The sequence below is a fragment of the Zerene cesonia genome, unplaced genomic scaffold, assembly GCF_012273895.1.
Source record: "Zerene cesonia ecotype Mississippi unplaced genomic scaffold, Zerene_cesonia_1.1 Zces_u004, whole genome shotgun sequence".
In the NCBI taxonomy this organism is placed as follows: domain Eukaryota; kingdom Metazoa; phylum Arthropoda; class Insecta; order Lepidoptera; family Pieridae; genus Zerene; species Zerene cesonia.
Genome location: NW_024045134.1, coordinates 1001222 through 1017665, shown reverse-complemented (window position 1 = coordinate 1017665; position 16444 = coordinate 1001222). Strand labels below are relative to the sequence as shown.

The window sequence follows — 16444 nt, the reverse complement described above, 5'->3', positions numbered from 1 at the left end:
TTTTTTTTTCTCAAGCATTTTTTTATGTTCTTGTAAATTTCGCTAAGATGAGATTTGAAATATTGTATGTTTATTTTTAATCAAGTACAATTTTTTGATTTTGTTAACATTTCACAATTATGATTTTTTAAGCCTTGTTCGAAACTTATTCATAATAAAAGGGTTCTTATTATCTGTATTGACATTATATGGCAGTTATTTAAATATTTTTGTTCATTATTTTACTGAACTGAAAAGTCAGCATTGATTGAAAAATTGACTGTTGGCATTGGAAATTGTCTTATTGCTTATAAATTTGTAGTACAAAATTAATAAAACATTATGCACGCGCACGACGCTCCTCAAAGAACATTTCAACATGCGTTATCAACTCTGCAACAAAGTGTTGTCAGCAAAAAGTCGTCAGCAACTCTTTAATATTTTGATCATGTTTGCTAAAGAAAAATCTGACGACTACGGGGCTTAATACTGGTCTCATGTTATTGGTTGTGTTTACTATATTTTCATTTAATAATTAATTCATGTATTCATAATATATACGTCTTTTAATTATTCATATATTTTTCAATCTATGATTTGAAATACGGTGTGAGCGAGTGTCCATAATCACGTAACGTAAGCGACGTGCCATAATGAGCAATTTCCTTATGAACTTAACTAATGAACTGTTCTAGAAACCTCTTTATATATCGTCCACCGTTTTTTGTAATTGAAAGGCGATAAGCGCATTGAAAAATAATATTAACAGTTTATAGAAATGGATGAAAAATCCCAGTGCTGTTAAGAATAACACACCATTTTACGTTATCTGTATTTTTTCTTTTTTTTCTCTACGACCATTTTGTAGTAGCATTTGGCGCCATTTGTAAATCGACACTTCAACTTTGCATAATATATCTTAGGATATTATAAGTTTTCTTTACTTGCTTATTACAATATATTAAATATTAATATAAAAATTATACGTTTCGTACGACATAAATTCATTTTATCAGGTTTGAACAGCTACATCATTATCATATTATTATTTAGATCTACCCGGACGATATAATATTTTCCTGTACAAAAAGTCAAATCGTTTCTGTTTATATTACTACTAGCTGTTGCCCGCAGCGTCGCCCGCGCGGTCTTAATAAAATTTCATGGTACAAACTTTCATCCCCTTCTTCACAATCCCATATTTCTATTAAAATTATATTACTATTTTTAAGTTTTATTAAGTTTTAAGATTAATAATTAAGACACTATAATATATTGAATGCCTACATCTTAGTCTGTTAAGCTCTGTGCAATCATATAAATATAAAAAACTAGAACCACGGTAAAAAACCGGTATTAATTTTAATATGATGTAATTACATAAAACACTAGATAAATACTAAATAAGAAAATAGAAATACTATTGATAAAACAAACATTCATCAGAATTAGTGTAAATGAATCACGAGGGTTATTGAATAGATTTAAATGATTAAATTACTCTTATATGAAATTATTATCAAAATTTCGTACTAGATTCTACTAATAGTGGGAGTTATACATATATATATATATACAAAAATTCCCGCAAGTAAATGCATATTAAATTAAAAATGAAACTTTTCACTGTTTATTATATAAATAAGAAATCGGACAAAAAACAAATTTATTCTTATCTGGAATGTTACAACGATGTATAAAACAAAACCAGATTATAAAAGGCAAAAATGTTTGATAAGACGCTTCGCCTTCGTTATAGGTTGATTTTTACAAATGTTTCATAGAAATTTTATTAAAATTAATATTATTCAATCATTAATTAAGCACAATTTACATTGTAACACAATTTACATTGTAACACAATTTACATTATAAAATCCAATAATCAGTGAAGTGTTTTAAAGAGATTCTCCACCCTGATTAATCACTATTATATAAATTTCACTTTAATTTAATTTCGAAAATATAAATCCCATATTTCGCAATACTTGACCAACTAGATTATCACGAAATATAAAAGAACCATACAAATATATGACCGCCTCCTTGGTACAGTGGTTAACGCGTGAGCGTAGAACCGAGGGGTCCTGGGTTCGATTCCCGGTGGGGACGCACAAAAAAAAATGTCTCGGTTTGGCAGGACACAGAAGGCTGATCACCTACTTGTCCCTAAAGAAAATCGATCAGTTAAACGGATGTACATCATCTGCCCCATACCCCACTAGGGGACACGGGACTTCACTTTTTATACAAATATATAACATCTGTACATAATACCTTGCTTCTGGTCCTCGGATCTCTGAAATCTTCCTTAGAGGCCTTCCGCCGCTTGTCTTTCAGTATCATACGAGCAGCCGCGAACGCCATTTTGTCACGCACACACACACAACACTATATCTATACTTTATCACAGACTAGTTTAAATTGACTAACAATTGATTTATTGCCAACTTCGATGTTACGTTTCTATGACTAGACTTACGATGGTTCGACGTAATGTTGCGATGACGTTTGTTTAATAGATTTTATTGCAAACTTTCCTGTTGTTTAGCGAAAAAATTATCTTATTATTAGTATGTAAAGCTGAAGAGTTGTTTGCCTGGACGCGCTTATCTCGATAAATGTATGTAGAGAGACAGTTTGTGATCTGAGAAAGGACGTATAATTTATTTATTTATTTATTTATTTAGGACGTACGACTTACAAAACATACACTTAAACATGTTTGAACAAGAATCTTATGAATATATATACCGAGTGTAGCTTTAATTACATCGCCACGGCTTGATTTTGGACAAATGTATGAGTAAACAAAATACAAAAATATGAAATCTACAATAACTAAAACTAAAAATAATAGTATATATTATGAAAATATAACAAAAACGGTAGCTAATTATGCTATATTAGTCCCGGGACTATCTATTTTCTTCCTTGACTAGGTTGGCAAAACTGCGTACAGAAAGCATTATGCATTATATGAACCGTAAATTTAATTAGAATAAAAGCGAGCTGTGTATTTGGGCTCTAGGTAATTTCCTTTGAAATATTATAATGAAACAAAGTTAATCTGATTCATCGCTATGAAAAAAAATGACATCAAATATGATAAGCACGGTTTTATAACGATGAGTTTACATTTTCATTAAAGAGAACGCAGACATGCTTTTCAAAGATTGTCCTGCAAGAAATGAAGCAAAAATACCTAAATAAAATAGAAAAAACTTGGCATCCCTTGCCTCATTCACGAAAATAATACATCTCGTAATAAAAGGCTCTAATTTTTCTTCATTTTGATATTTCGTGACCGCACTCATTGAACAAACCATCGTGTTAATTATGTTTGTGAATAAATTGCGTAGAAATTTCGTTAATATAACATTTACCAAGGTTTTACTGGAAGAAATTCGTATAATTTTCATTGTATCAAAGCTTGTATGATGTAATCATTCAAACTTAATCATAATAAACAGTGGACGTGTACAAAAAATGGTTTTTTCATACTTCCGTTATGCACGAACGTGTGATAAAGTTCAACAACCTTTCGCCTTGAATATGAAATTTACAAAAATATATATCATTACTAAAACATAATTAAACAATTCACTAATCACCACTAGGAGTCCCTGTGTTGTGGAGCCTCTTTCAACTTTCATATATTTAAACGAAAATTAGAATCTATGCCATATCATAATCCATATAATTTTCTGGTTGAGTAAGATTCAACAGGCCTTTTTGCCCTACATGTATGACACGAGTATTCCTGACTAGATATTTCGTTTTTGCTCAAATTCATTATATATTACATAACCCATCAATAGCTAGCTTCAAAGAAATGTAATCTACAAATCATTTATTAATCTGTGTAAGTATTTATAGGACCACAATACAGTTGTTGATTAGATTGATTGATTCATAGCTTTATTGTAATTTTCAGTCTATAATAGGTAGACTTGTGAAATCTAATCCTAAATCTATACATATCATTCACGGAAACTTTTTTCAGTTTAATTAGGCATATAGTTTTATTTATGTATTCCATAATTATATAATACTTTGATTAGCGTTAAGCCACCTGGTTTATTCTGTATAACTTTAACACAGTGCTTGTCGAGATACTTAACGTTCTAGTTAAATTGTCAACAATATGTTCTGATGTAACATAGGATTACACTCCATTAGCACGCGACAACATCTAAACTGAATTGTATTCGAGATATACTTCGCAAGATAGATAAGGATGTTGAGATTTAGTGAGGGTAACTGCGCTAATCTTCTAGCTATTTACTTCCGACGAGAGTATTTAAGTGGTTTAGAATTCATACATCAACAAAAAACTATTATGTTACTGAGGGAAATTAGCTATAGTATACGCGAGCTGCGCCCCGCGGTTTCACCCGCGTAAGTCCATATCCAGTAAAAATATCGGTATAAAAAGTTACCTTTATGTTATTCCACTTGTCCAGCTATCTACGTACCAAATTTTATTGCAACCGGTTCAGTAGTTTTTGCGTGAAAAAGCAACAAACATAGACACATTCTTACAAACGTTCGCATTTATAATATTAGTAGGATTATTTTCATTCCAGGCCGGACCTCGGTGAGCGATTCATATATTAACTGATAAACAATAAGGACGAAGTGTCTACACAGCTACCTAATTGACATAATTAAGATATGTTATTGACTGATAACAGTCAATAACATATCTTAGATAATAAGACTTATTTAAGGACGATAACTGGGTCTTACATTAATTAAACAGTTCCGGAGAGAGGGTAGAAACAGTGCTATATTATATAGGGTTTTGAACTGCTCATGCAATCCTTATCAAGGTAAAGATAATCTAAAATCACACTAATATTATAAGGTTTGTTTGTCTCGATGTTTGTCCGTCAATCACGCTGAATCTACAGAACGGATTTTGATGAAATTTGGTATATAGAAAGGGTAAGAGCTGACTTGGGTGATAGGAAACTTTTTATCACGATTAAATGCTCCCTTGGGATAAGAAAGACATCTTGATCTTAGAGCCGGGAAGAGCGTCTAGTAATATTCAAAATATGATATGGGTGGGAGATAATGCATTCTAGTTATCAATAACTACAGTAAATTTGTAACCCTACTTCCTGCGTGAAAAGGATAAGAGATAACTATGAAATCTGTTAGGTGTCATAAAGTATTCGGGAAAAGGCTTGACCTCTTTTCGTGGGTGCCACGCGACCAAGTAATGAATTATGAGTGTATAAACGGCAGTTTGACAGACTGCCGTTTATTATTGATCTATAATATATCTATATATATTATTGATCTATAATATTTTTTTGCTATAGTATCTTTAGAAAGAAGGGATAGTTTATGAATCTGTTTCGAATGAAGAATATTATTTATTATCTATTATTATATTAGTTATTGTCTATGTTATTATTAATAAATAGTCTAACTAATTATATATTTATTTGTTGGACAAAGTTCAAAATAGCTTGATTTTAACTGGCCTTGGAATTTTGAATTTTTATATATATACATAAAATGCTTGCGACCAGAAGTAGATTGATAGTATATTATTTATTGCTTATATAATTTAATAATGTTTACACGAGACTTTTCTGGACGGTTGTTTTTTAAATGAACCTTCTTTAGGATCGTGATATCAAACCAGATGCAACGGAAAAAACGACAGGTAAGAGACACAAATACAAAAATGTGTAGAATACAGCCGGCAAAGAATGAGACAGAAATATACATATCTATATATATAAAATTCTCGTGTCACAGTTTTCGTTGCCATACTCCTCCGAAACGGCTTGACCGATTCCTCTGAAATTTGGTAAGCATATTGGGTAGGTCTGAGAATCGGCCAACATCTATTTTTTATCCCGATATTCCTACGGGATACGGACTTACGCGGGTGAAACCGCGGGGCGCAGCTAGTTTTATATATATTCATCTCATTCTTTAGTGGATTTAATGAAGTTTCACTTCTATCGTGTGTGAATCGCACATACACCTTATTTATTTTAGAAGAGAAATTCTTTTTACACATTTTGTACCTTTTCGATCCATGGCCAATCAAAATGTTGCAATTGACAAATTAAAAAGCGTTGCCTTCCATTGCATTTCATATCATTTACGCTTTTGACGTGACAACGTCTTAAATTAGGTTGCGGCTCGGAGGCACTCATGAAAAAGTGTAACGCCCGGTAACGTTACGATGAGTCACCGAACTATGATCGGTCCGCCGCGCGCGCAGCACTAGAGAATTAGGCGCATTGAATCGGCGCGTGCTTGTGTCTCTGTCTCTGTCTTTTTAGTAAACAAAATATATTTTCTATAGTTAAAACTTGTGCAATTCTTATTTTCATTCAATTCCTTGTTCATGTTGTGCAATTTAATAATATTCATATCAATAAATATTCTACCGAGAAAAAGACGTTGTCACGTAAAATCTTCGCCCGTAACCGACTTTACAGGCAACCATTTTTTTCTTTAATAGAAAAAACTTAAGCGTTTTGTAAAAATTCGAACTGTTCTATTAGATCTATAAAATACCTTCTAAATAGTACGAAAGAGTAGTGTCTGATTTTCTTTAGTTAATACATAAGTATGAAGCGATAATCGAAGTAATAAAGCTGACAGATATTTTCTATCCTTTTCAGATTTCAATAATTTAAAAGTATAAAAAAGAGACAGTTGCTAAGTACCAATTATCCAGGCATAGGCATAAAAATAAAATTAATAAAATGTTATTCAGTGAATACTTGATTGAGTGTGAAGGCTTAACAAAGAACCGGAGACAAGTGTGCCTTCTACGCGTTGTGAAAGAGAATTAAAACCATAATGCATGGCACTAGAGTGCAATTTTGAATAACACACTTTCTATAAATTCATTGCCATACATTTATGCTGTCTGTCCAGCAGAAATGTCCAGGAACGTGACGTGATACGGAAAGTCTTTTGGTATCAACTGCGTTATTCAAATATTGCATTAGATGCATTATATTTTAGTTCTGGGTAATCCTACATAATATTATAGTACCTGGATGACCGAGCTTTGCTCGGTATTCTTTTATATTGCTTTTTATAAATTATGTTTTTTGGAAATTATATTTAAGTATTATTCTTCGCCAATAGATGTCAGGAAGAGTCATAATTAATTGGGACTACTCAAACGCTAGATCGATTTATCGCCCCCGAAACCCCCTATATACTAAATTTCATTAAAATCGTTTTAGCCGATTCCGAGATTCCAATCATATTTATATATATATACAAGAATTGCTCGTTTAAAGATATAAGATATATTCTACTGATATTTTAAACGCGAAAGTTTGTTAGTATGGTTGGATGGATGTCTGTTACACTTTCATATGAAAACAGATTATCGAATCTGCATGAAATTTGACACAGAGGTTAATTATAGTCTGGAATAACACATACACTCGGTCGGTTCGTAATATGAAAATAACCTATTTAACTTAATTGGTATGGATTTGTACAAAAACCTTTTTTTTATTTTGTATCTGTATTTGAATAATAGTGCGGAATTATCTCTGCAACGGCTGGACCAATTTTGATGGGGCTTTCACCGGCAGATAACAAAGAATAACTTTTTATTCTAAATATTCCCACGTGAATATTGGGTTTAAAAGGAAAAACTCATTTACACGGATGAAACTGCCGGACGCAACTCAGGAAGTTAATAATCACAGAATAACCCTTATAATATTAAATTATGCTGTATCCATTTGATAGCGTTAAAAGCATAATTGTTTTTAATTATTTCAATTGAACCACATTAACTATTAATATGTACTATCATTTTAAAATCAGCAGTAACTACTAACAATTAACCAAATAGCGGAATTAATTAACTTCCACGAACGTATAGATATATAATGGGAGAATTTATTGTAAACGTGGCTGTATTTTATTAAATTTTTTTTTTATGTCATAGCGGGCAGCTGAGCTGGTGGTTCGCCTGATGGAAAGCGATCACCACCGCCCATAAACATTCGCAAAGGTAGTACCTCTGTGAATGCGCTGCCCGCTTTTATGGGGTAAGGGAAATGGAAAGGATTAACGACTGGAAAGAAGGAATGGACTAGGACGGGTGGGGAAAAGGAAACGGGCCTCCGGTAATTCTATAGGTTTGTGACGTGCTATTTATCAATGAATGCAAAGCAGTCACAAATATTACAAGTAATCATGGTCTTTTTAAAATAAGATCACAGCACCAATATTTTCTTTTTACAACTGCGAATCGATAAAACGTTAAACATAATCCGACCGTATAAACTCGTATCGTATTTGATTCTAAATAAATACAATATACGAATATATAATAGATATAGTAATGAATTAGTATACTTTATCAAATGCCATTTTAAGTATAATAACTGACTATTAGAAGATTATTTAATTTATATATATATATAAAAGAAAGTCGTGTTAGTTACTATTTGTAACTCAAGAACGGTAAAACCGATTCTGTTGAAATTTGGTATAGAAATTTCACAGTACAGTTTTTATCCCGGAAATCGGACGGGAACGGGTTCTTTGTAACACCCCGTGCCTATGTTTCCCGCGGCTACGCGTTCAAAGCCGCGGGCGGGATGCTAGTTTCTTTAAAATATAGAAAACAATATATAAAGCACACTCTGTGTTTACTGTATGCTACGATAATAATAAACATAATAAAGTGCAATCATGGGCAGGCTGCGGCTGGTGTCCCACAACACATTAAATTCTCTAAAGGGCTTCTGCGTGTTGGATCTGTGTCCCCACGTAAGCCTTCCAAAAGACCGGGTGCTTTCCTTCTCGAGGTATACCCGAGTATTATGGAGCGAAACATAATAAAATATATAATTGTAAATTATTTCTTGATCGTTAAACCAAAATAATATCATGTGTACTGATTTTTAGAAGTAAATACAATTAGCTTTTACTATAACAGCAAGGTTTACAAGGAGCGGATACGAATCGATTTTCAAGCACTCTATTTAATTTTGCATGGATAATGTGCATGCAGTTCAAACAAATTAGCCTAATCATAGGCTTTGAAGCTAGAACTATTAAAATCTAGAATATTTAGTACTCTTATTTTGTCTGCACGTGGATTTCTAGAGTATATATTCCGCGACTTATAATGTTTAAATAAAATAAGTATGGAATTTACCTTAGTTATTTTATTGCTTAAATATTACTGTTCATCCTATCCTTCTAATATTATAAAAGCAAAAGTTTGTGAGGATAGATATATGTGTATGTGTATGTTTGTTACTCTTTCACGCAAAAAACTAACCGATTACAATGAAATTTGATATGTAAATAGCTCGACAACTAGAATAACACATGGGCTTTTTATCCCGATATTCCTACGGGATACGGATTTATGCGGGTAAAACCGCGGGACGCAGGTAGTGTTAAATATCAATGTCATGTTATGTCAATTATAATTATTGATGATTATCTTATATCACATTATATTGTAGTCATTTTTTTGAGAATTATCAAAAAAGTTAAAAGTTAGAAATTATGTTAGAATTTTGTTCAAATTTATACAATATTTGCCGCCCCCCCCCCCTTTCTAAAGATTGTAACGTAATTAGAAACTGGAAAGGCGGTTATCCGTAATACATCAACTACTTATCTATACGTGCCGATACCACGAGCCTAAGAACTGTTCATTTGGCATCAAGTACACTTCTCCGAGTTCATCAGGCAGATATAACGTGATCGAGTGTGGCGATACCGACCCTACTCCCAAGTCGCAGCATTAATGACTGTTGAGATTTCTAATATCATTTTGGTAGGCAACAACGCTACCTTCGGTGTAGGTCGATTGGATGTTTGATGGTAGGATTATATTATCCACTATAGTGTATCTGATATTATATAAATATATTTTTTTTTATGTCATAGCGGGCAACTAAGCTGGTGGTTCGCCTGATGGTAAACGATCACCACCGCCCATGAACATTCGCAGAAGCTCAGACCTCTGAGAATGCGCTGCCCGCTTTTAAGGGTTAAGGGATAAGGAAAGGATTGATGAATGGAAAAAAGGAATGGACTGGGAAGGGCTAGGAGAAGGAAATAGGCCTTCGAATATTTGACATAATAACAATAAAACTGAGAAAAAATAATTTTTTATTTGGTTTATCGATTCATCTTTATGTTCACACAAAGTAAGAAACAAGAAACGGAGGCTAAATAAAAGTCCGATTGCAGATAAGATGAAAAAAGATGGGCACTACCCAAACAGCCACTTATCGTGGCAGTCCGACTCAGCCCAGGGCCTTGGGAATGAGTGATTGTATATAAAAGTCATATCAATGTATCTTTTTTTAATCATTATAATTAGCCAGAATGATAATCAGCCTATTTCTATTCTATTACTATGGTATCTGATCTATGGATCAAGCTTTTTAAATACTTCGAAATCTTTCCCTATCACTAGCAAAGTCGCTTCCGACGTCTGTCCTATGTATGTATGTTTAGATCTTTAAAACAACTTTAAATTATCTGATTTGATGGGGTTTTTTAATAGAGTGATTCAAGAGGAAGGTTTATATGTATAATAACATTTATTAAACTACTCCGAATTAAACGCATGCAAAGCCGCGGACAAAAGCTAGTTCGATATATACGAAGTAACACTTGCCATGTCAGAGATATCGATTCAACGCAACTTCAATTACTAAGGCTTGGGAAAAATCTGCGAGTTTCCTTGACTTCTGCAATTTAATATCGAACACCTATCATAATGTCTTTGCTAGATCCCAAAGAAGACATCGGGCGAGAGTTTAATAAAAACTTAGAAGAAATAACAAAGTCCGAAACTGTTTATCGAAACTTGCAAAGGATAAAGTTGAGGCATTTAATCAAAAGTTAAAGGGCACATGTGCTGTTACGAATCATATGAAGTTTTTTATGTCATAAGGCAACTGGGCTGGTGGTCACTACTGGACAACCGGACAGAATGCGCTGCCCGCTAAGGAGTAAGGAATAAGGAAAGGATTGAATGGAACTGCAAAGAAGGAATGGACTTGGAAGGATGAGGAGAGGTAACGGGACTCCGGTATATATTTTATTACAATTTTCCAATTAATTATTATTATAGATTAAGCAATCAAATATTCTTTTTGGAATGTAAAAACCTTAAAACAACAATTGTTCATCGTTTGGCGTCTGAAATGATAAATAATTAATTATTTATGAAAAAAAAATTTACAATTGTACGCCACATGTAAGATCACAGATATCCCAGATCATCACCAGACATAACAGAACACCTTAAAATAATATAATATCTACCTTATAACCTGTGAATCCCAATAAATCGTTTTGAAAAAAATATCCCAACTAAAATTATGAATGCTGAACTGAACCGTATTTTTACTCAGTAACTGAGTAAGTTTGTACCTTACTGAATCAGATATCTCTCATACAGCCAAATATTGTAGCTATAGGTATCACATATTGTTGTGCTTCAATTCTGAGATTGTTAATCAAGGTACAATTCAGTATTACCATCTGACGGCAGTGATCAATTACTCTATACAGCGTCTAATTACACACAAGATAACGTGTTTTAATATTTCATTGTTATATATATGAGAAAATAGTGAAAATCATGTAAAACTGCTGGATTAATTAATTTTTATTCGCTACTAATTATATACAAAATAAAAGGTGAGTTTTATATTTCATTTAATATTTATTATTATCAAATTAAAACGAAAACTGTTAGAATACTTAACTTGCATAAAAACTTGCATAACAACTTCTCAACCTAACTACACTTACTAGTGAAATTTTCAAAATCAGTTAAGTGTTTTCGAAGCTTCTTCGGCACATACAAATAAACCTTACTACTTTATGATTATGTTAAATTAATAATTTACATATAGATTTTACTAGCTGACCCGGCAAACATTGTTGTGCCTTACTCTTATCATTTACGGATATGAAAAATAGACGTTGGCCGATTCTCAGACCTGAGTCGTTTCAGAGGAGTAAGGTAACACTGTGTCACGAAAATTTTATGTATATAGATTATGTTTTGTACAGTTTGTGGTACATATAAATAGTCTATCTAACACTGAAAGAATATTTCAAATCGGACGGATCGGACAGTTCCTGAGATTAGTGCATTCAAACAAACATACAAACAAACTCTTCAGCTTACAATATTAGTATAGATAACCGGATCTATTGCTTCAATAATAAAATTCAAGAAGATTTAGTAACGCCACTTGAAAGATACATCAACCGTTGATAAAATCTATCCGTAAGAAAGTATTGCGACACGATACCAAAAATAAGTATCAGAATACAAAAAGTCTCTTTCCGCGCTGAAACGTAAGCCCTCTTTGTGTGAGGACCCTTCACTCATGTGAGACTTAAATATCATTTGCGTTTAAGCTTCATGAGATATTTTTTACACTCTACGTGGAAAATTGTAATAAATGTTTTCATTATGTTAGTTCAGAAATGGTCACAAGTTGAGTTTTAAGCCATATGTTTGTACCATGTGTCAATTACTTGGAAGATTTTAACAATAACAAGATTTTAAATTAAAGGCGGAAGTGTTTTGTCTGTTTTCATGCCTAAACCACTGATTATATTTAGATGAATTTGCTACTAAGATAGTTTGAGACCACAAGCAGGACATAGGATAGTTTTTACCCCAAAAATCCCTTTTCATTGGCCATGATGGACGTTGATACTTAAATACGGAGTTACCTAAATAAAGTAAATCAAAGCCCCAGAAGTTTCAAGAATAAATTAAAATACCGATATCCAAATGTGTTCAACCACTACAAAATGAATCTTTGCAAAAAATAGATATGCTAAGTTACTATTCTTGATTCACTTAAGTTTTAACTTGTCCTTATGATGCAATATATGTATTAGAAAATAATAATACCGCACTGCTTAATGACTGTGCTATACAAATTCAGAAAGCAGTACCACATATGTGTTTCTGTCCAATTTTTAGTCGATTTAATATATGAAGCGCGATGCCTCTGACTGCAATACGTCGTAGATATGCTATGTGGGCGAAATTAAAGCTGGTAAATTGTTGAAACCGCAGAAAGTACAATATACAGAGACGCCGGCGTGTCTCCGCTGGGTCGGAAACCTGGAGGTGAGCCAATCGTCTAGGATGCCGTGAACATCGAGTCGTGTAGGTGGAGCTAATGCAAAGAGTGTAATTTACGCAAATTTTTATGATCATAAGTGGCCTTTATCTTTCAAATTCTATAACTTACTGACTTAATGGCATTGATCAATGTCTATGGAAAGATCTTTATTAAAATATGCCATATTATTTAAAGAGAATACATCTAAAAATAAATAGAATAATATCTGATTCAATTTGAATAGACTCAGATGACTTGTATATCTAGTTATCTGTTATTGAAGGTTCAACTTTTTATATGTTCTATGTATTCAATTGGTATTCATATTAATTATATTGTATATTATAAATATTCCTATTGTAGATTTGTATCCACAGTGCGAAAGCGAGATTTCTTACACCAGAATCCTAGAACTGTATAATTTTTTTTAAATACGTAGATAGTTGAAACCTGTAGAAAGATAAGGGTACGACAATTATTATCGCGAATACAAAACTTAAAGAGCATGAAACGGGATGGAAATTTTCTATTATATACTCGATGATACTCCTATGAGTATCAAATCGTACCTTATGTACCTATGTACATAAGGTACGATTTGACGTAATCTATTCAAGGAAAGTCATGGTCCATAGCTACTGATAAATACATGAACGTGACTCTTATGTAAAACCATCTAAAAAACCCTCTCAAAATCCAATATAGAGCGCTTGTAGTCCACACAATACGGTGTGAAAAATCGTTTCAAACTATTGTTGACTTTCCCCGAATATCTTTGTGTGTCACTGTGAATTTTCGATATATTCCGGTGCCATTTTTGTTAGGGAAGTGTTTTCGATTGAACGCGAAGTTTGTCTTTGTTTCAGCAAAATATTGTGATTTATTACCAAGTTTTTTATAAGTTATTAAATTGACAATGTAGAAATTTATAACGAACGCAGTTTGGTCTTTTAAAACAATAAACAATTTACACAATTTTCAGTCTAATTCTTCGAATGAAAATTATTATATCTACATGTCTAATCTGGCTCTTATTCCCAAAGCATCAGGGTTGAATTTCAACTGGATAACGTTATCAAAACGAATAGTCATTCCATTGCTTGAGTTTAAAAAAGAAGATGTAAAACATCAAAGCAAAAAAACCACAAACGGTTGCAGTTACTAAAACAACCTTGTTTAACCGCTAAATCCAGTGCTTTTTTTCTACTAAGTTTATTGCATTTAAGATACGATTATTTTTAAAATACAAGATATTCCTGATAAAAACTTTTCTTCTTAATCCACCAACTTATGGGATATGGGCTTACGCGGGTGCAACCACGGGGCGCAACTAGTGATACATAAATAATTATATGCAAATTTTAATACAATAGATAACTATCGGGTTTATATTACACTTAGTGTATAAATGCGTGCACCAAGTAATATAGCGTTTTAAAGTGTATGAGTCTGTTGAGCATTGTCTTGTAATTTAGGAAACCATTTTCTTACAATATTGACAAAGAGCATATTTCTCTCGAAAAAATGATGCATGCGAAATACGTCCTTATCGCCATATATTAAATAGCCAGATAAAATTGCAATATTGTGGACAACAAAACAAGAGAAACCATATCTACTGTGTTCATTGCAATTCAATTATCAGCGCTATCAATTCTCAGAGGCAAGGAGATAAAACGAATTTCTGGTTACAACCGACATGGGGAAATTTTAACTGTCTGTAAAAATGAAGTTTAGTTATCGTATAATCGTATAAATAATATTACGATTTTTTTTTACTATTTATAAACGAATAACCTGTTTTGAGAGTTTCTTTGTTTTGGTTTTAAAAAATGTATTCACATACATTTGTTATAAGTCTAGGACGTAACTATTTCGACATAACTAAATATATAAATAAAATAAATAACGCATTTGGTGTTCAAAATAATAGTTTATACCACCTTATTTATTAATAGATGCTGTGTAAAAATATAAACTTTTTTCTTTATATCATATAGCCAACATATAAACTTTCTTTCTTAGCTTAAAATATAGTCTATGTTTGTCGTTGGGATTTCAAAAAATTTTCATAAAAATCAGTATTTTACCCGATAGCACAACAGAAAGACATTTATAATATTTGTCTCATCTTAGATTACATGGTACTGACAGAAAAACAGCGTTAGAGCCTTTTTGTGATATGTTGAGTCAGAACCCTTTTCGCTAAGGAGATACTGACAGATATATGAATAAATTTAGTTATAAAATTGTGTCATTTGTTCTCTAATACCATTTTTGGGTATAATTATAACCTCTTCTATGGATTTAAAATTGAATCCTCACTCATATTCGAACAATCTACGAAAAATAAAACATAATTTCCAGTGGAAAACACTTAAAAATTCTCGCGCTATAAATGTAAAATTTCAATCGCCGAAACAAGTATTTGATAATCGATGCATGTTACATTTGCTAAGCTCTTGGCTTTACCGTCGATATCAAGTACGTACTCCATTAAGTACATATAGCAGTAAGTCTTTGTATTATTAGCTTCAGCTTTATTCCCATGGATAAAAAATTTCTAAAAAGAATTGGAAACGCCCGTTTGCGTGAAATAATAGGTGCAACTATTATAGTGAGGTTTATTATATAGATGTTTAAAGGAAGTTCAATGTCACTTTTTTGTAGTGGCGAAATCAGTGGGGATGAGACCGTGGGTTATCTCGAATTCCTACCGACTAAAACTCCACTGTGTTCCGTCGTGCATAAGAAAGCCACGAGTGCTTGTTACATATATGCGCGGCAATTTCAATATCCCTAAAGACATGGTAAGTTGCATTAGATAATATTTCCCATAGATAATAACAACATGAGATTACGAATGATTATATGGTAACTACATGGAAGCCTATGTCAGTTAATTGATACCTATTCAAAATTTACATAGGAATATGTATAAGCAAAATGGAAAAAAATGCTACCTAAATCTTTAACAATGTATTACATCATAATCCTACTATCCTACTAATATTATAAATGCGAAAGTTTGTAAGGATGTGTGTGTGTGTTTGTTGCTCTTTCACGCAAAAACTACTGAACCGATTGCAATGAAATTTGGTATGTAGACAGCTAGACAACTGGAATAACATATAGGCCACTTTTTATCCTGATATTCCTACAGGATACCGACTCACGCGGGTGAAACCGCAGGGCGCAGCTAGTTAATTCATATATAATACAGTCGATGTGAATAAAACGTAAATTATTCTAAAAACCGCTACCATCTACAGAACATTTAAAGTGAAATTAAAAACACAGTCTTAGAAACTCACCAC

General features: G+C 32.5%; 1 protein-coding gene across 2 annotated transcripts in view; it reads right to left on the bottom strand.

The window, feature by feature from the left end:
* Positions 1–16444, bottom strand: part of LOC119838718 (calmodulin-A-like) — a 133785-nt gene that overhangs the window by 34620 nt on the left and 82721 nt on the right. Inside the window, exon 1 of one of the 2 annotated variants that reach the window (XM_038364801.1) lies at positions 2257–2364. The exons of the other annotated variant lie outside the window; for it this stretch is intronic. Coding sequence (XP_038220729.1) covers positions 2257–2346 — 90 coding nt within the window. The 5' untranslated portion in view covers positions 2347–2364. Of the gene's footprint in view, positions 1–2256; positions 2365–16444 lie in introns of those variants that run through there. 2 annotated transcript variants of the gene reach the window in all.